The 19,995-nt window shown below is 36.5% G+C and overlaps 1 protein-coding gene across 5 annotated transcripts in view; it reads left to right on the forward strand.

Annotated features, from left to right (window-relative positions):
• The window catches only part of DACH1 (dachshund family transcription factor 1), a 367,345-nt gene extending 363,556 nt beyond the window's left edge, over positions 1–3,789 (forward strand). For all 5 annotated transcript variants that reach the window (XM_072850103.1, XM_072850101.1, XM_072850099.1 and 2 more), the window contains one exon: positions 1,121–3,789. In XM_072850103.1, coding sequence (XP_072706204.1) covers positions 1,121–1,158 — 38 coding nt within the window. In that variant the 3' untranslated portion in view covers positions 1,159–3,789. The remainder of the gene's footprint in view (positions 1–1,120) is intronic.
• Positions 3,790–19,995: the final 16,206 nt, after the last annotated feature.

The raw sequence follows: 19,995 nt of genomic DNA on the forward strand, positions 1-19,995 counted from the left end.
ATCTTACAAAAGTTTGCTGATTTCACTTGCACCAAAAGAACGGTTTCATGCAGACTTCAAGACTTGAGATACAGCTTGTACTTTCAGATGCATTATATTCTAAAATATAAGTAGTCTTTCATAATTATGTACTGTGGAGGATTAATATGCTTCATAATGTGCTTTATCCACAAGGGAGCAACGCTTTCTATCCTACAGGACAGAAAACTAAGAAGTTTTTCTGTCTGTTTCCTGTTTAAAAAAAAATAAACATCTTAGTATTGCTATGAGAATAGATGCATATAAGAGGTTTGCGTCCCCAGTGAAGAAAAAATTGCTTTATATTTGTAAATTAGGTGAAAATATGTTATGACAGAATGTTATCTTCAAGTTTTTCTAGATCAACAGTTACTGGCTAGGTGAGCTTATTGTTTCTCGTGTTCCCTCTCCATCACACATATCTCACTTAAATATATGCTCCTCACTTGGGTGGAAAAAATGTTGAGAGAGACGTGCTTACATCTTTAACATAGTAATTGTTCAGTTAATCTCATTTATGGGGGAAGGAGGCTATACTTCACTGATACCGATTAAATATCCTATACTGGGTTCTATATAAATAGCTACAAATGTGCACAATGGTTACATTACATGGTATATTTAACAACATAGCTAAATCAGAAAGTATGAGCTATGCCTTTAGTGATGGGAGTACTAACGATTGCATGCAAGAAGATTTTTGCTCTGCAACCATGAAGGAAATAATTGCTGTTCAGCACTATTCAGTTAAGTTTGCATATCAGTAAAAACACATGCACAGAGGCTCCACCTACATTCCTAGTGCCCTAGCACTGATATGAGTGCAGCATATATTAAAGCTTTAGAAGGTGTTACAGTATTCACAACTTGCAAGTGCGTGTAATTTTTAACGGAGTTAGTTTGACCACTGTCAGATGAAATTGCAATGTTGATATTCAGGTTTTATTATTTTTTTATTTTAAACATAAAATACCATAGGTGGCATTTTACAGATTTATGGGAGGATTACTTCTGCTGAGGTTTTAAATCTTGTGGGTTTTTTCCTCTTTTTGATTCATTGCAGATATAAATATATAAAGCAATATTTTTTTTTGTATTTTAGATGGAAGACTTTATTTGAAAACTACTGTCATGTATTGAATTTTTCCTGCTGAAGATACCTGTGCTACGGTAAAGAACTTTGCAGTAAGACATTGGCTCATAAGGAGTTCTGTGGAAACAAAGCGTTTTCAAGGCAACTTCCTCAACTTCATTTATCAATGTTCTTCAAAAATGTAAAGAATTCTGCAAGAGTGTCCTCCTTTGGTTATCTCCTGTGGCTCGACCTGGAGACCTAGAGAATGTTTGTAAATGTACAGTAGCACTCTTCTTACGGTGAAAATCTGCGTCTCTGCGCCGGACTATTGTATCCAAAATTGCAGGCAGGTCAGAACAAGGCTGAGTATTCCCTTTTTCAAGGAATGCAGACTCTGTCCTCCTCTGATGATTCAATATTTGAGCACATCAAATGATCCTTCCAGCGGTGTCCAAGTACACTTACAGACTGTTATATCATACCGAAACCAGCAAGACAGCTCAGAAATGAACTTGTAGAGGGCATAAGAGGATTCTTATTAAAAAAAAAGGAAAAAAAAAAGGTAAAAGAAAAAAAAATTGATACATTCAGTTTTCAAACGATGATTGTGGGTTTTCTTCTAAAGACATTTTTTCCACATGCTTTCCAAGAGACCAACACATGTATGTTAGACTACATTAAGTGAAATGGAATTTTGTGTAAGTGAAAAGAAATGCTGAATGTAAACAAACTGTTTTACTGTTCACAAAGTCTCTTTTCCTAAAATAAAAAAATACAATAAAAAGAGTAATAATTTCTCATTGTAAACTGGCAGGGGTTTATGAAATAAAAGACTTTGCTTCTTATCAAACTGTTGGTCACATGTACAGTATATAACACAAATCACACAAGGAAGGTATTATGTATGCAGTAGAAATCTAGAGTTTAGGAAATGAAAATTTTAGATAATATTGTTTTGTCACCCTGTTGGTCAGAAAGACACCTTTCTAGTTTTAACGCATGCAGGCATGTAAATATTTGTCCTGGAGTCACAGTATTACTGAATGAGATCTTAAGCATCTGGTAACAAGTCAGAATTCTGTATCAGCCACTTTTATTTGTATATTGAGCCCTGGTTAGTGCCCTGATTAGTGCACTTTTAAGAGTGGACTGTGGCTGAGCAGCAAGTCAAAATGCCAGAAATATTTTTATATGTTAATGTCATATTACGTCAATGTTGCTAAAAAAAGAAAACCTAACAAACACTTGATGTATCAGTCCAATTCCATGTAGAACTGAGTGATACAGTTGAAGTCTATTGTCCCTCCCACCTTGTCTTAGGGATGGGTGGTTATGTGTTACTTTCACTGTCTTTATGAAAGCTACAATATGTGTTTTCACCTTTGTGCTGATAACTGGAAGTAAGCTGCAACACAGTGCTTATTACATTACTAAAAGTTATGTTCTTTGCTTTGCGTACTTTTGGGTTACCCCTTTAAAGACTGATTTTGTGAATCAGTGCTGTTACTGTAAGTTTTGTGATTATGCTTTCTTCATCTAATGTTTTATGCCTATAAAATATTATTTATTACATGGAAACATATCAAAACCTTAAATGTCTAAGATGCCTAACTTAAAGCAAATATTTCTTTAAAAATAGTTCTGATTGGATATTAATATTATTTTGTCAAAAAAAAAAAAATCTAATGTTTTGTAAACTCTAGCACTGAGCTTCTATAGTTTGTAGGTCTTCCTTGCAATACTGGTACACATTTATTTTGTGCAGTTCATATTTACTCCACCACAATCCTTTTTTTAACAATAGAAAGATGTATATACAAGTTCACATCACGGTAATTTTTTTTAAAGAAATATTGAGCAATATTTTTCATTAAATATTGTTACCTGATACTTTGTAGTGACATTATTTTCTAACCACGATTCTTTCATAATTTTCATAGTTGCTTGAACACGTATGGGATTCTGTACTCCAGTTTTTTCATATGCAGTCTTTAAAGGGTTAACAGCTGTAAAGTTAGCTGGACTTGTGGCAAGCTTTTGAATCATTCATACCTGAAAGAGAATTAAAAGCCTACAACTGAAATATGTAGTAGCATCTACCATTGCTCTGCTCCTTGCATAGAGTCACCTGTAAGTAGGTTTAGTAGTTTTACAGTATATACTTTCAAGACCTTTGGGAATGCCTCAGTGTTTGGCTTGGTACATAAATGGAAATGTTAAGGATTAAGGGGGAACCAATTTATAAGCTGGATGTTTAGAAAGAATCTTGCTAAAAACAGTGTAAATATTACAGACCATGAGATGTTACTGTAAGTTGAATTTTTTGCCCCTCTTTAGTTTTACAGGTTTTGGGTTGGTATTTTGTTTTTGGTTTTTGATTTGGATTTTTTTTTGGGCATAGATTATGAAGAAAAGTTGTGCTCATGTTATTGTTTATATGCTTTTGTAATCTTAAAGATATTAATGTCTAGTTGTTCTATATTATAACCACATTTGCGCTCTATGCAAGCCCTTGGAACAGAACATACTCATCTTCATGTAGGACCTATGAAAATTGTCTATTTTTATCTATATATTTAAAGTTTTCTAAAAATGAAAAAAGGTTATTACGAATTTTGTTGTACAAAATCTGTACAAAAATCTGTTTTTACATCATAATGCAAGAATTGGAAATTTTTCTATGGTAGCCTAGTTATTTGAGCCTGGTTTCAATGTGAGAACCACGTTTACTGTTATTGTATTTAATTTTCTTTTCTTTTCAACAATCTGCTAATAAAACTGTCTGAAATCTCCCTGTGACTTTATTTACAGTTCATCTTTATTAAATTTTCTGAAATGTATAACATCAGAGGAATATTTACTTTCTAATGGGAGGCATCTAAAAACAACATAAGTCAGCTCTTTGTAATGTGAGGAGAACAATGCTGAATGATTTTATTTAACATGCAACTGCTTCTATCTCTAATATGAATTACTGTGGTGAAAAACATCATAAAAGCACACTCTGTGGTTATTGTTTAACAAGCAGATTTTCCATATTTTTTTTTCTTGCCAGCTAAGCAAACTGCCCCCATCTACATGATTTATTTATGTACATTTCTCAGTTTATGAAGCTGTTATTTGTACCTTTTTCTTTTATATTGTGATATTCCCATGATTCTTATTTCACAAAGCTTTGTGCTGAATAATGTAAAGTGGACACATTGATGGAACAAAACATATTATTCCCCTAACTACAAAAATGCAGGAGTAATCCAGTTGGTTTTGTCTCAAATCTCCTTCACTTGATAAAGCGTGTTTAGAAACTTCGGTATCATAACACATTTTTTAACAAACAGCAAGTATTTAAACATTTAAACAGGTATTTGGAGAAAGAAATACTTCTGGCTTAGCATATCTGTAAGTGTTACTATGAGGGGGAAAAAAAGGGTGGTATTTTTTTTTAAGGTAGAGATTGTTATTTAAGAACAAATCTGGAAGTAAGATATTTTTGCTTACAGAAAATTCAAAAGTCAGAGATATATGATTGATTTTGAGTATTCTCCCTTATTGCTGTGCCTTCCCTTCCCTTCCCTTCCCTTCCCTTCCCTTCCCTTCCCTTCCCTTCCCTTCCCTTCCCTTCCCTTCCCTTCCCTTCCCTTCCCTTCCCTTCCCTTCCCTTCCATATCGGAACCATATCTACATGAATGCTTCTGCTTTCATTAGGGAGCAGGCTTGCTTGGAAAGGCAGAAGAGATTACCTTTCTTGGACCAGTCCATTTCATTATCCCTAGATGGCCTGGGGACTGCAAGTGTGAGGCTGACAGGCTTACTGGATTCCAGCAGGTTGTTGTTGCTGGCTAGTTGATTAGGATTTTGGCTAGCTGTATATAAGGCAATCACAATCTCCCACCTGCATTAAAATGTCCCCCATTTCTACGTCCAGCTATGTGTCCCAGCTATGCCATAGCCAGCTCCCCTGCTGTAAGCTCTGGCACAGTTAAAGCAGGTAAGGGAAAAAGTAAACTCATTAATCTCTCAGTCCAGCTCACTCCCAAAACTCAATGATCTCTACAGTATCAGACTAGCAACCTACGTCTGTGGTTTTAAGCAACCCAGGAAATAGTTTCTTTCAGCAGGAAGGAGCCTGCCCTCACATAAGTTCCACCCTACCTCCATTAATAAATCATTGCTTTATCATTGTCAAAGCTCAGGTCAAAATCAAGAAGAGGTCGCCCTAAATGTATCTTGTCTATAACTTAGTAGTAGGTTATGGTCAAATCCTGAAGAAGTTTGGAGTCAGTAGCTAGATGCCTAAAGTTTTAGGAAAATCCTTGAGGAACTGACAGACTCAACTGAGAAATAATTAATTTTTTTAAATTTTTTTTTTTGCTACAGAAAGAGATTTAAGGTTGGTTTTTGACCTAAAAGGTAAACCTCTTTAATTGTTGAAGGTGCTATAAATTCTTGAAAATTACTTCATTTGTTATTTGCTTACATGTTATTTGACACAAGACTGTCCAATAAACAAAGCCTGAGGCAAGATTTTCAAGCGTGACTGCTGACTACAGGTACTTCTAATTTTGTTGGCCAAACTTCAGACATTTTCAATGCCTTTCATAAAATAAAATGTCCTAGCTCAAGGGTTCTGTGGAACTTACTTCTTCAGTAGCTGCTGTCTAACTCATCCACAAGATACTGGGGAATTTATCAGTGTGACTGCTGAGCAGGAGCTCACCCTGATCAATGACGATGGTTTCACCATGGTTTCACCATCGTCAGTATCAAATAATTTCAAGCAGAAGCCTCTTCTGTAAAAAGCTTCATTTTCAAAGGGAGAGGAAACAAAGACTTTCTGAAATTCAAGCTCTTAAAAGGAATCAAGTTAGAAATAAAAAAATTAAGGTATCCGGAGTACTTGGAAGCTTTGCAAATGTTCACCCAAATACTACTATGCAATTTGGGAGAATTTGCACATAATCTATGGATAAACATGATTTCTTCATCCAAGTTATAGTAACAATGGTTGTCATAGTCCAGTGGATTGGTTAACTGAGCCTCTAAATTTGGATCATAGAGACAGAGTCACATTCATCTTGCTGTGTACACCAAAAGGACGAGAAGAAACAGATGCCAGTTGCAACAAAGGAAACTCCAACTGGATATAAGGGGAGAAAAATAAAAATGAAAGTGAATGAGAGAGAAGTTCTGGGATCTCCATCTTTGGAGATTTTCAAACCTGAGGTGAGCAAGGCCCTGAGAAACCTGATCTAACTTTGCCCAGTTTAAAGCAGGTTAGCCTAGCTGACCTTCATAGGTCCCTTCCAACCTCGGGTTTTTATGGTTCTAGAACTACAAAACTTATACTCATGATGCCCTTGTAGGCGTAATGCTTTCTGTATCCAGTTTAGCAAGGAGCAAAATTTTATCCTATAAATAGCAGTTATCAGATCTAGAATAGAAATTGCTGGGATATGTTTAAGGATTCACAGCTTTTTGATCTTCCATATCAGGAGGCGAGAAGAATGAGCTGCATTAACAGCAAGATGTGCAAGAAGATATAGAAAGTGAATATAGAGAGGATAAAAAAAGCACCCATTCTAGTGGAGATATAGCTCATTTAAATAATAAGAATGGAAGCTGTAGCAACTTTGTCAATCAGTTCTCAGACCAATTTTCTAGCAATAAATAAACAAAAGGCAAAGTGAGCAAATAACATGGATAATAACAAAAAGAACAGTTGTTGGGGATAAAGAAAGTAACTGGACTTAGAGTGAACTTGCCCATTCATTTTTTATTGAGTACACTGGCCAGACAGTCTTAGGGAAAACTGGAAATGATGAGCTGGAACAGATCCTCCTTTTAAAATATACTTCCTTTATTTTTTCAAATTGCTTTCTTGAAACTGGTTTGTACTGCAAGGCAACCAACTACTTTGTAATTCTATAGATTTTTTTCCCACTCTAAGATACAGAAGACTTTGAAACAGTTAATATGGCTTGTTGGCTTCTCTGTCAAGTAGGTGTTATCATGCAGGTTGGGAAGCTGAAGTATGGAAAGGTTAAACTTGACATTTTAAAACTGGAGAGATAAAAGGAGTGTCTTTGGGCTTCACTGTCTGTATCTGTGAAGTTGTATCATAGTACAAGTATATTTAGCTAGGGCTCAGTGCTGAAGGATTTTGTAGGTAAAAAAGCCCTTTTGTTTTGGGGGTGCCAATTACTGGGTGAATCGCAAAGTAGGGGGAAGAGGAAGAAAGTTGTAGTTAGAAAAGCAGGGTAAGAGAATGAGGCTGCAAGAGAATTTTGAACAGAACGTAGGGATGGCAGAAAAGAGATTTCAGCTGTCATGATGGAAGTAAATAGTGATGCAATAAGGAGAAACTGGATTATAAAGATACTCTTTAGAAAGATCTGGTAAGATATAGATGCAGCAAACAAACTCATTTGGCAGGCTCCTGGGCAAGCAGACACTGTTTTCAATTCCATTCAGAAGCAACTAATAACCATTTGGCTTCTGTTCACTGTGACCAAACTGATGCTGCAGAATCTTGCTTTTCAGTGATGGGATGATATATTGGAAGCCAGAAATAAGTTTCCACATGGATCTCTTGAACAATCTGAACTCAATTTAACAATTGAAGAGGACAGAGATAAAGTATTACTTTCTTTGTGAGCTGATCAATAACAAGCACACCTCTGGGAAACAGATGCTAGTATTACCCTTTGAAGCCATTTCAGTGGCGGAAGCTGAACAAGTTCACAGGTCACCTTACACAGAACTTACAGAGGCAGTAAATAATAAGAAGAAAAAGCTCTAATTCGCAGTTTCTTCCAGGTGAGATCTTATCCTATCTGCCTCTGACTCAAACCTCTACAACACTGTAAGTGTATACATGGCATCTAGTAAGAAGATAAGACTCAAGTGGAGAATTAAAGGTTGAAAAAAAAAATTGCTGTGAAAAGTGAAAGTAGGCTGCAGAAAAACACGGAGAAAAAAGGTAAATGAAAAGGATTACAGTACAAAATTAGTCCATGGATTTCAGAATTCAAAATGCCAAAAAAGAAACTCCAGCAGCATCCATGTGCCTAATTCAAACCCATAATAAATAGCCTGCCTTTTTGAAGTAACTAAAGCTTACCAAATGTTTCCGTTCCTGGCCTGAAAGCTTCTTGGGCACTAATAATGATATTTTGGTTCCCCTTTGACACACCTAGATGCTTAGTTCTGGCATAACCTCCTCTTGGGAGCCAAAATCTAAGGTGAACAATGGGTTGCAGTGTGCTCAGCAGTCTCCCCACATAACCAAGCAGAATCATTGAAATGAAGGAAATACACAGCTGCCCATCACAACCATTTCCACAGTTCCACAGCCCAAGACTCCCGTACCCCATATGCCCTACTGCTAGGCTGAACAACGTGCTTTTGCTCATGTTCTCTTTTTGCTCCCATTCCTTTTAGCAGTAAGTTGAGGGCTGCCTTTTTCCGCATGCACATCAAGCTGTAACTGTTCAGTGTTTGCTCTCTACCGGTAGAGAAGAGAGGGAGTGTGAACCCACTGAGAGCAGGAAGCAACCTGAATCCCCACCTCACACTTTCTTGGGAAAGTGTTCCTACTGCATGACTTCAGAGGTGGACAGCCCGGGGCATCCTGTAGATCCTGTCTCTTAAAAGCACACTGGAGGTGTGTCTACAGTAGCAATTTTATGTGCAGAAAGGGGCCTCTGTAGCATGTATTTGACTTGCATCTGTGCTTGTGGTGTGCCCTCAAGCTCCTAAAGCAGTTTATTTTCCTGGTGGAACCTAGTCATGCAAAAGGATATAATCTAGATTTTGCCACTTGCAATGTGGACCCTAAGTCCCTTAGCAGTTGGTGCTCTTTACAAGCCTAGGACCGGCAACTGGTGGAAACTTCATTGCTGGCAATGCCATGGTGAGGTCATACAGTCCTAGAACTGTAACAGATTGCGTCATGTCATACTGTGGTCATTCCCTCCTTGCACCACAGCAATCAGCAATGGAAACACACTCAGTGAATGGAACTGCTGGCCTCTGCAATGTATTGCCTCCAAAAGGTCAAATAAACCCTGCCGAGGTTCAGATTTCAGGCAGAGCTGTTAAATCAGAGATGGTAGGTGGGGCTTTGGCTTGAGTGAGGCTTTTGAACAGGCCATGAGGGGACTGAGGGTGACATCTGATAAAGTGGTCAATGAATGGTATCCAGGGTATTGTGCATTGCCATACTTCATCTTCTTGCTATATATTATGCTTAAATTAATCAATAAAATATTTATTGATTCAAAAGAGTTCTTTTTTTAACTGCTAGGTGTTACTTGAGTGGAGACAGATCATGATAATAATGACTAGTGCTTTTCCTTTTAATTTACTAAGCCGCTATCAGCAAACATAAAGATACTTGGGACCATATGAAGAGTGTATTTTGTTGTGAGAGCAATAGCAGGCACTTAGCTTAGAACTCCTACTGACCCTGGACCCTCCCATTATACTTGCATGGGTAGATGAGTTGTACAATGCATTTTTCTAATAGTCTGTAGTTGTATGTTATATTCAAGTTTAAAAATACTTCAGCCTTTTAACAAATGCTGCATATTCTTCTAAGTGGTGGTCATTAAAGAGAGTGCTACTATATCATTCCTTTGTATTTAATTTGGGGCAGAAAGAGCAAACTGTATTTTGAGCAAGGTTTATTCCTTTTTCAATTTAAGTAATTTCTTTTCTAATCTAAGCTGGCCAAGTTCAATTTAAATTATTGTGCAAATTGTTTGTGAGGTGCTTTTATTTGAATCAGCAAGCATTTGGCCATGGCAAATGAGCTTCTGGCAAAAAAATACCAGGGGACATCTTTGAAAACTGCAGTTTCCTTTTGTGCGCTGTGAAGAGTTCTGTGTTAAAATTTTTATTTTTCTTAAATATTGTTCCATTCAGGGTAAAAAGAGCTGCTTTCTTCTTTGATTTTCATCCCATTCTTCTATCACTGCATGTAAGGAGTGAAGTTTAACAGGAATGCAGGTAAAAATGGAAGTGCTCAGGTTCCACCAGTTCTTCTCCATTTTGCTCTTTTAACTCAGTTACACTCTTTTAATACTTTTTTTCCCCCTAGCTGTTATGATTTCCAAAATACATATTAAAAATGTTATGTGGTTTCTCATATTTGATTAGGCTTTAGCAGTGCAATAACTAGGGATTCTCAGTCTGCAGACCACAGAGAGCTCAACAGAAGTATCTACTTGGCTGACAGAATATTTCTGTCAGCCTCCTTCTCAAAGGCAGAATGGGAGCTAGCAAGGACTGAATGAATAATTTCAGCAGCAGCCACAGGTGATCCTATCTGCCATTTTTCTCTGAGTCACTGCTTTACCTGCTAACCATACATCCCCTGTAGTTCTTCTGCATGTATGCAATAAATCCAGCACCTGCAAAGAAACAAAAGGTCTACATGTACAAGGCTTTGCTTACCTCTTGTGCTTCCAGAATACACTGATTTTACTGAGCATGTGCAAAACTACTGTCCTTTATATATTCAATACACTAGAGTTTTCCAGGACATGGCAAGTGTTCATTACTTATCAAGGCAATCACCCTGAATGTACACAGTAGGACATCCTAGGATGTGGCACAGATTATAAACCATGGCCCTCCTTTGATCTTAAAAAAGCACAGTCAAAAAAACCCAAAAAACCAAACTAACCACAAAAAACCCCAAACAAAAACATTGGAGTTATTCTTTTAGGCTGTTATAACAGAAAATTGAATGATGTCAGAAGTTTTCAAGTCATGGGAATTGATCATTTGTGCTGCTGTGTTGTTAGAATGGTCCCTGGCCAAGTGGTGGGCCATGCCAGCTAGCTCTGCTGCAGATGATTCTGAGGGTGGTACAGCAGCTAGAATGGATCAGGCACAGAAGATCGTTTGTGAACAGCCAGCTTCACTTTGAAAAGTGAGGCAGTATTGCATATAAAGAGTTCTTTATACTGTTTGGACACAGGACTCTGGAACTTCAGTGATTACATTTAATTTACCAGTATATACCTTGCTTTAGTGTAATACCCACACACAACTGCTCAGTCATACCATACCACAAACCCCTCCTCACCCCGAGTCACATTCAAATTGCATTGCCCCCATTTAGCTCTAATCACCTGCACTTGCTGCCGTTGTGAATTCTACTTTCATACTTCCAGACTCTACTCCACCAGCTGCCCTGCTATTCAGCTACTCACCTGAAGAATGCTTTATCTGGGAGAGGAAAGGAAGAAAGATTCATCCCTAACCTGACTGCATTTGAAATGGGTGACTTTCACTGTAGCTGATCAGGCTTGAATGAGGCTGACTGTCTCTTTCTACTAGGTGGACTAGTTCCTAATTCACAGTGTTTCAATGCTACCCACAAGGACTTTGCATGAGGCATGAAGGGACCTTTCAATCTCAGTAAGGAATGGGATCCTCCAACTTGAGATGTCTTTTCAGATACCCCTAGCTCTCCTTGAAATCAAGATCCTCCAGAGAATGAATTACTGATGTAGAAGCTTTAAGTATTAATGTGAGTTGAATTTTCCCAGGGAAGGGCCTCTTTCTCCTGAATTTCTCCTGAAATTAACAGAATTCTTAATTACCTAAGTTCATGCACCCTCCTGTCTCCAGATTTTATTCTTTATTATTATTATTAATTTAGTACTAATATTTTTAATTAATTTATTCTTTTTTGTGTGTATTTGCATTCAAATACATATGCTGAAGTCAGGGTCCTTTTTCGAACAGTTGAGACACTCTGGTGAGAGTTATAGCCATATATCAGTCACTCCCAAAAGGGTGACAAGTGACTGCTGATAGAAATGTGTTCGTACTTTTCTGTAGGGTGTGATCCCCTTTAAATCCCAAGACCTGGGTAATGGCGTGCAAATTGAGAATACTGAGTAGGAATCAAGCAGGTAGAATTTTTTAAAGCAGTTACTAATCTTTTCTGGCATTGAAGCAGTAAGAAGATTTAATAAACATGCATACTTATTTTGTCAAAGATATGGTTTGGTATGTACTGGGATTTTCAAACTGCATGGATATCCATTTAAAATTTCAGTGGGTGCTTGTGCTTTTGTAAAATCCCATGAACTGCTTAGTTGCATCCTACATTAGTTACATACCTCCAGAAATCTGGCCTCTAGAGGTGAAAGAATCTTGGACAATGGCCCTATTGTTAATCATTATTTCCAGTATAATGTAACAAATGTTCTAACCTTGAAAGGAGGCAGGGGAGTAAAACTCTAGGCCTGCCTCCTTATCCTTTTTCCTTCCAGGTTTTATTCTTTTATAGCTGTAGCAGTACAAAGCTGATACAACTAAGAATATGAATCATCGTTGCTATCGTCATTAACATAATGCCCATGTGTAGATTTATCTGCAGACTTTCAGTTTGATAAACTGTTGGCATGTAAATATTTCCTTGCAGAAATTCCAGTCCAGCTGCTTTTGTTTACAAATCTATCAATGGTTAACACCATAGAATGTATTTTGCCAGTATCTGAATTATAATTACAACTTGTTTAATTGTGAATTAATTATAAAAGAGGAAGACAAAACTAAATAATAAATATTTTGCAGATTTTGGAACCCTGCCAGCTTTGCCTGCATTCATTTTGGAAATGTGAGGACTTACACTTGTAAGTCTCCATTCTACTATTCTTTGTTGTTATTTATTTGTACAGTTAATTGTGCAAGAAACTCTTTCTAAATAATTATTTCATTGTACTTATTTTGTCTTCAGAGGTTCTTCTGCTTATTCCTTCTTTTACTTCTTGACTTCTGCTTGATCATTCTATGGATTTAATTAAGAGTTGGTTTTGACACACCAGTCACAGTAACATCTAAACTGACCTGAATACTGAGTCTTTGCAGGTTTTAAAAAAACTTTTTGAGATACAGGATCAAAGAAGCTCTGGAATTTCACTTGTGTTTGGCAGCAGGTTATTGGCTTTGCTTGTTGCTATTTTGACCAGCGATGCAGAGAGACGTGCTTTGAATTTATTGAATTCTCAGTGGTTTGTATAATCGTTTGTTACAACTTAATTACAATTCGGTACAATTTGCATGGATCAGCTCTGGAGACAGACTATGAAATTTATTATCCCTAAATTAGGATAGCTAAAAGTTAGATTTGAGCTACATATTCTAGACCTATTTGTACCCAATGGACAAAATACACAGCTCAAAATAATAAATCAGTTGTTATCAACCCTTGGGTGCCTATTTTCAGATTAGATGAATCGCTTGTGAAGGTGCCTATTTGTCTTTATTAGTCAATGAAGGGGTACATTTTAGCCAACAGCTATGGCAGGAGATGAGGTTTGCCTGGGATTTGCCTATAAGAGCTGTTGGGAAGCACTTTGATTTTACTAGTCAGTTCCACCACACTAAACCGAACCAAACTTCTTCCAGAATTTCATATCCTTTGCATATGTAGCTAATATCCTTCCAATTAGCTTGTGAGCCCTTTAGTAACACCAGTCAGAGGAACAATATACGTACAGTTGGGTCCACCACATCTTGTATGTATTGGAAGTAATATGTCAGCTTAGAGGCTCTTGAAACTAGGTAACCACCTCCCCCCTGTGATACGGTTTTAATGGTACCACTCCCCATAAAACTGGCTTAGACAGTTGTTTCCCTGGATTAAAATATATTATTTATGTTTTCTATCAAAAATAATGAGCAACCTTTCTTTTAGCTACTTGTTTTATGTATATAATCAGATGCTGACAGTATAGTCTCTTAATTTTGTTCCTATTTATTTAAGTTAAAGTTCCAAAGGTTTGGTTATTAGCAATAACACTTAGAGATTAACTCTGTTCAGGTACAATATTGATTAACTCTATCATTCATAAAGCCACCAGAAAATATTTAGCTATATCATTCATTGACTTTCCACATAATCAGCCCATGAATTATATGACTAAACTTGATGGGATGACAATGTGAATGATAAATTCATTTGGTAGAGTATTTTTGATGTATTTTATCTTTCTCTGGTACATTATCAAAAATGAAACTTTGTCCATAACATTTAGAATATCTGTTGTAAGTAGTTGCCATCTAGTGCCAGCACTCATTTCTATCATAGATAATGAGGCAATACTTACACTTTGGAAGGCAATATGTTTCTCTCAATTTGTAATGGAGTCGTGTAATGTCATGTCCATAATGGGAAGTAAATAACACGCCTTGACTTGAATGAACACTTCAAGCAATCGTTAAAATAACTGAGGGTGGTGGAGAGTTAGAAAGATGAAGAGAAAGAGTAGGAGGGCTACGACTTCACTCATTGACATCTCCAACATCCCAGTTTGCTGAATGCATGGGGCTCATGATCTGGAAGTGAATGCATCTGATGGGACAGGAAATTGTTCTGGCTTTCTCATAAAATGTTAGCTCCTTCAGGGGGATATATCATAAATAAGAATAACATTTTGAATTCTTATTATCACAACAAACAGATCCATTCAGAAAAATACCTCTAAAATGGCATTATGTCATTGGGAGAGTTGTACTTGTGTTGTTGTACCTCCACAAACCTTTGAAATTTGTTCAGTTTAAAATAAATTGAAAGTGAGGGCTGTCTTGCCAGTTCAACCAGGTATGTGAGAGCTTAGCAGGGTTTTTTTCAAAGCACTGTTAACAAAATTCTGCAATGAGAATTTACTGAACTATTCTGTAGGTCATGTGTGATCTTTAAAAGAAGCTAACTCAGTCTCCTGTACTGATTTTTTGGCAGCACCACAAGCAGCAAACCTTTTCTATTTTTTAAATGACTGTGAAAGGAGGGGTGACATCTGTGGAAAGCAAAGGTCATGTTGGAACACTCCCTTTAAAAGCATGATAACCCCTAAATGAATAGATCCCTATACAGCTGAGTTCATGCAAAGGCTTCCCAAATGAGTATATTAGTACATTAATTTAATAGCTTTTCATTTGAATGTAAATAATGAAAAGGTGACAATTCAAGACTTTTTTTTTTTTCCCCTGGGCTTTTGATTTTACCTGCTGGACTCATTTATCACACTGTGTCTTCTCACTTGTTTTTCAGTACGATGGATTGTAGTTCTTAATTTTGCTGTGGTCTTGGTTCAAGGTCCCAAAGTCTCAGGCACTGGGTGAAGGTGGGCCACTTCAATTCACATTTAAGGAACCATGTAAGCTGTGATTTTCAGATTTCCTAAAACTCGTGTTGTTAGTATCTAGAAAATTAGATCACTGATTACCTGTGTTTGAAAAATCACCTACAGCTGCCTCTAGAACTTTTGGGATGAATTCTACAGTCAGTTTTATCTATAACTTCTAACCGTAATGTGCCCTTCTAAACAAAGTGAAAATATCAGATAACAAAGTGATTTTTTACTACCCCTTCACTATCTCCCTTAAGACTTTATTCCCAGGCTTCTCTGTCTTCTGTGTGTTAATGTAGCTATGTGTGAATACTGCTGATTGCATTGTGAGATTGCAGATGATTAAAAAAAGAGTGTAGTAGGAAGTGAGATTTACCTTTTGACTTCTCTTCTATCTTTTCCATCTGCTGTACTACTCACTCACACACACACACACACACATGCACATGCACACGCACTTTAGTTTCCAAGCGCAAAGTGATTTTGGTGGTGAAAATGAGTGAAACTGATCCTGCCAAGAGTAATCTCCCTCCACCTCCCTTTCCTTTTCGCAAGCCTGTCTAAAGCCTGAGCTGACACTGAAGGTGATGCCTATGACTTCCATTCCAAATCCTGATCCAGCAAACTTAGAGCTAAATTCTGTTTCCTTTCAGAGCCCAAGGAACAAAGTTACACTGGGAAGCAGAGCCACACTATGCCATACTTCATTCCTGATGGAAGAATGAAAACTTATAAGGTTTCTGTTGCTTCTGCAGTATAATTCACCCAAGGAGTAATTTTATGTTCTGGAGTGTACAGAGGACCTGGAAGCCTTTGGTTAGAAAAAAAAAATCATTTATGTGTCAAGTCTCTTTTGAGCCATGTAGTGCTACTGGGCACTAGGCTACAGCTTAGACCACTTCCTGTGGGTTGTGGCCTCTTCCCAGATCATTCTCCTATGAATGGCTGTAACATATCGAGTCCAATTAGTTTTCTCTTTTACTCTTCATTGCACTCATCCTGTCTCTCCCACATCCTGATCCTTATCCCATTTAAAATTACTTTATAAACCATTCTTCTCCAGATAGTTTACATCTATCATACATTCCTTGTTGTGTTATCAAAAAAAAAAAAAAAAAAGAAAAAAGAAAGAAGAGAAAGCTAGTTGTTGTATGGTAGAAACTGCCTTTGGAAAGCCATGATTTATCCCATTTTTAGATTATCTTGCTTCTTCAGAAAACCAACCCTGATCCTTCAAAACATTTCAAACCACTAGGACCTCAAACATTGTCTTAAACAAACAAACAAACAAACAAAGAATTATCCAAGTCACTACCTATTCTTTTATGAATCAGAACAGCTTTGCCATGGAAAACAGTCATGATGTACAATGTATACATCTTCCTACAAGAAAGCAAGTAAGCCAGCTATGACACACATCACTAAGCATATTTTGGCATTAAGGTGGCTACTTAGAAGACTCATATATCCCACTACAAGATTAATTTTCTTTCAGTACATTTTAAATGATTTCATGGATACAGTAATTACACTATACTCAAACCATGTCAATCAATCACTGCTCTGAATCAATACGGTAGGTGTTTTTCAACTATTTATAAATAACAATACTATTATATGGCAAACATCTTATAAAAGTACAATTAGTTAGAATAAAGAGCATATTTGTTCTTGTATTGATTTAACTCCTTGTCATGCTCTGTAGGATTGCCATATATATGTCTTTCTTTAAAGTTCAGCTTGTGTTTAACTTTTTCTTTGCAGCGGAGTTTTCCTTACTTGCCTCATTTCACTTTGCATTCTGTGTTGCAAATAAACATGAAGTGAAATGGATTTATAGGCTTATTTGTTTAAATGTACAAGTGAATAGGGTTACAGGCACAAATTGCAACTCTTCACTTTTCACTGGAAACCAGTAGGAGGAGACCCCCTGGAAAACGCTGTACAAATGGTTGATTGAAAACACTAATTTTACACAAAGATTGTACCTTGCAGAAAGATATGAGGTTAGGGGAAGGAAAAAAAAAAAGAAAAGATTAAGGAAACCATGCTCAATATAGGTTATTTCAACCATTTCAAAAATTAATTTTGAACTGTTGCCTAATGAAAATTTGGCAGTTTAATGCAAATAAACATTAAATCTGTGTAATATATCACTTTCTGGATTTTTAGTTACTATTTTATTTTATTCTTTTTAGTGATTATATATTTATTTCACGCCGTCTCAGAGTTATCTACAGTGAAATGCTTCTCCAAGTGAAGTGACTCAGGTGACTTAACAACTGGCCCATCAAAGTGTGAAGGGAAAACTGAGATGAATCTTCAGTGTTTCTCTAGTTTTTCATTTGAACTGTGAAAATTTTGTACGGCTTCAATACAAAACTATCAGTTAGCCACAATGTTAATTCAAAGCCAGTTTTAAGTTCATGAACCTTAACAAACCTTTTGATGAACGTCATTTATGTTTGACATTTGTAATGAAACACAATACCATGAGAGTTTCACATGGTTTTGGGTTTCATTGCAAACATCTTGAACGTGATGACTATTACTTTGAAGATATAAAATGCCACAGAGCAAATCTTCACTAGGTGTAAACTGACAACTCTGCACTGAGTTCACTGTCAGCAAACACCTTTCACAATTTGATCCTTTAATTAATAAGCAATACTTGTCATTGACCCCAGTTAAAATGAACAAAAATGGTACTGTACTATATCCTTTCAGTGCAGAAATATGTAAGATTTATACAGATGATATACAGGATTTTAAGTTCCATTTGGACACCTAAAGAAATGAACTTTTTGCCTAGAAAATAGATGTTATTATGACTGCAATAAATATGCTGACACATTACTCACTGTTATGCATCCAATCAATATTAGCCAGATTAAGTCTTTTTGCTTAATCTGTAGCATTTTTCCTGTCAGAACAGCATTAGTTATGCAAAAGTGGTCATACATTGTCAAACTGAGAGACTCATCTTGATTATTCTTGGTTATTTGGAGTATAAGTACAATCCACCCTGACTGTTAGTCTGCCCTTGGGAGCCAAGCAATTTGGCTGTTATTATAATGAGGTGTGGCTCATCATAAGGGTGATTATAATGGAGTCTAAGGGAATAGGGAGTCAAGCCTACTGTATATTATCTTTCACTTTTAAAGACTGTACTTTGGAATAATGGTTGAGTATTGTAGCATTTTTGTTCATTGCATGTCTTCAGGGGTTGAGATATCCTCCAATGGACTGTTTTGATACTAATAGGAAAGCACGTTTAGAACATGAAAATCCCTGTATCTGTTCCTTCAGGCAATTTGTTCAAAGTGTAATTCACATCTGATGAATACTTGGTGACACTGAATGGTCCAGTGAAGATTGTCTCTAATTTTGCGGTAATGCTCTCTGCTGCATCTGTGTCTGACTGGGAAGGTATTTTTCACCAGTTCAAGAACATTTAAAAATCACTTGCATCTGTTTGTGATCATAATATTACTTTCTATCCTGCAATTTCTCACTGGAGGTGCCCTAAAGTGGTTGTAGATCTGAGCTGTGATCTTTACAATCTCACTTTTCTGAAGAGGACCAGGTCCAGAAACAACAGAGTTTCTTTTAAATCACAAGGTGTTGTCTTCAGGGAAACAAAAAACTTGTCATAAAAAAATTCCTTCACAATTTTTCTCCAGTCCTCTCTCTGAACAACATTGATGAGAGATTATTTTATTTAAAACTGAATGCCTTAAAGTGTCACCTAAAAAGCCAAAAAAATTGTAATCTCCTTAGTATAGGATGTTAGGGGTTTTAATTTTACAGTTATGTGAAAGGTTTAACAGATGGAAGAACAACCCATATGATACAAAATTACCTTCTGTAGAGGCTTTCAATGTATCTCCTAAGTGTGCTGATACTGAACAGGAATTGCTAACTATATCTAAGAATTAAACAAAAAAATTTCCCAAGGTGTGTAGGGAAACATAATTCCAGTGTCCATGTGTGTATTTCTACACATTGTTACCAGGACAGACCTGTTCTGACAAAACTGGAGCATGACCTTCTTATTCAAAAAGTTTGGGTACACCTACATAAATGTAAAAAAATTATCCCCATCCCTTTCTGTTGACTGGTGAATGTAATATTGTTTATTTTCTACTTTACTTTTTTATGAAGTCGTCTAATGGCCTCAAAAATCAGTAGTATCTTTTTCTACTGTCAGCACATTTTGTGAACATGGGCAATTCCCTTTAATTCATTATAATTTTGTTTCAGCTCTTACCTTATCTTTTAAATTTGAGTGGTATAAAATCAGACCTTAACCCATTTGCCCTAGAGACCTAATGTTTGATGACTTGAAGCGTTACAACAATAATAATAGTAATGGTGACGGTCTGGAAATAAATGAAGAAATGTATCTATTTGTATATGTATTCACTTGTTGAAATATTTACCATCAGTTTAATCTACAATTCAAAATGAGACAGGTAAAAATTCTGCAGATCAAAACTAAAAGCTCTGTTTGTATCAATCGTTGTGCATGACGCTGCTAAATTTTACACCTCTGCATCACTGACTGCCATTGAAAGATTGCCATTTAATTGCAATTACTAGGCAATGGCATATATATAGTAACTTTGTTTCTGTAGAAGTTTCTGTGAAGTGTTGGCACATGATGAGAAGCGTATTGAGCATTTTTTGCATAGTAGATACTTTAGAGAAGCTTTGCTTAATGCCAGGAATCTGGAGTTGTTAGGATAG

Source organism: Ciconia boyciana, chromosome 1 (genome assembly GCF_034638445.1).
Source record: "Ciconia boyciana chromosome 1, ASM3463844v1, whole genome shotgun sequence".
Lineage (NCBI taxonomy): Eukaryota > Metazoa > Chordata > Aves > Ciconiiformes > Ciconiidae > Ciconia > Ciconia boyciana.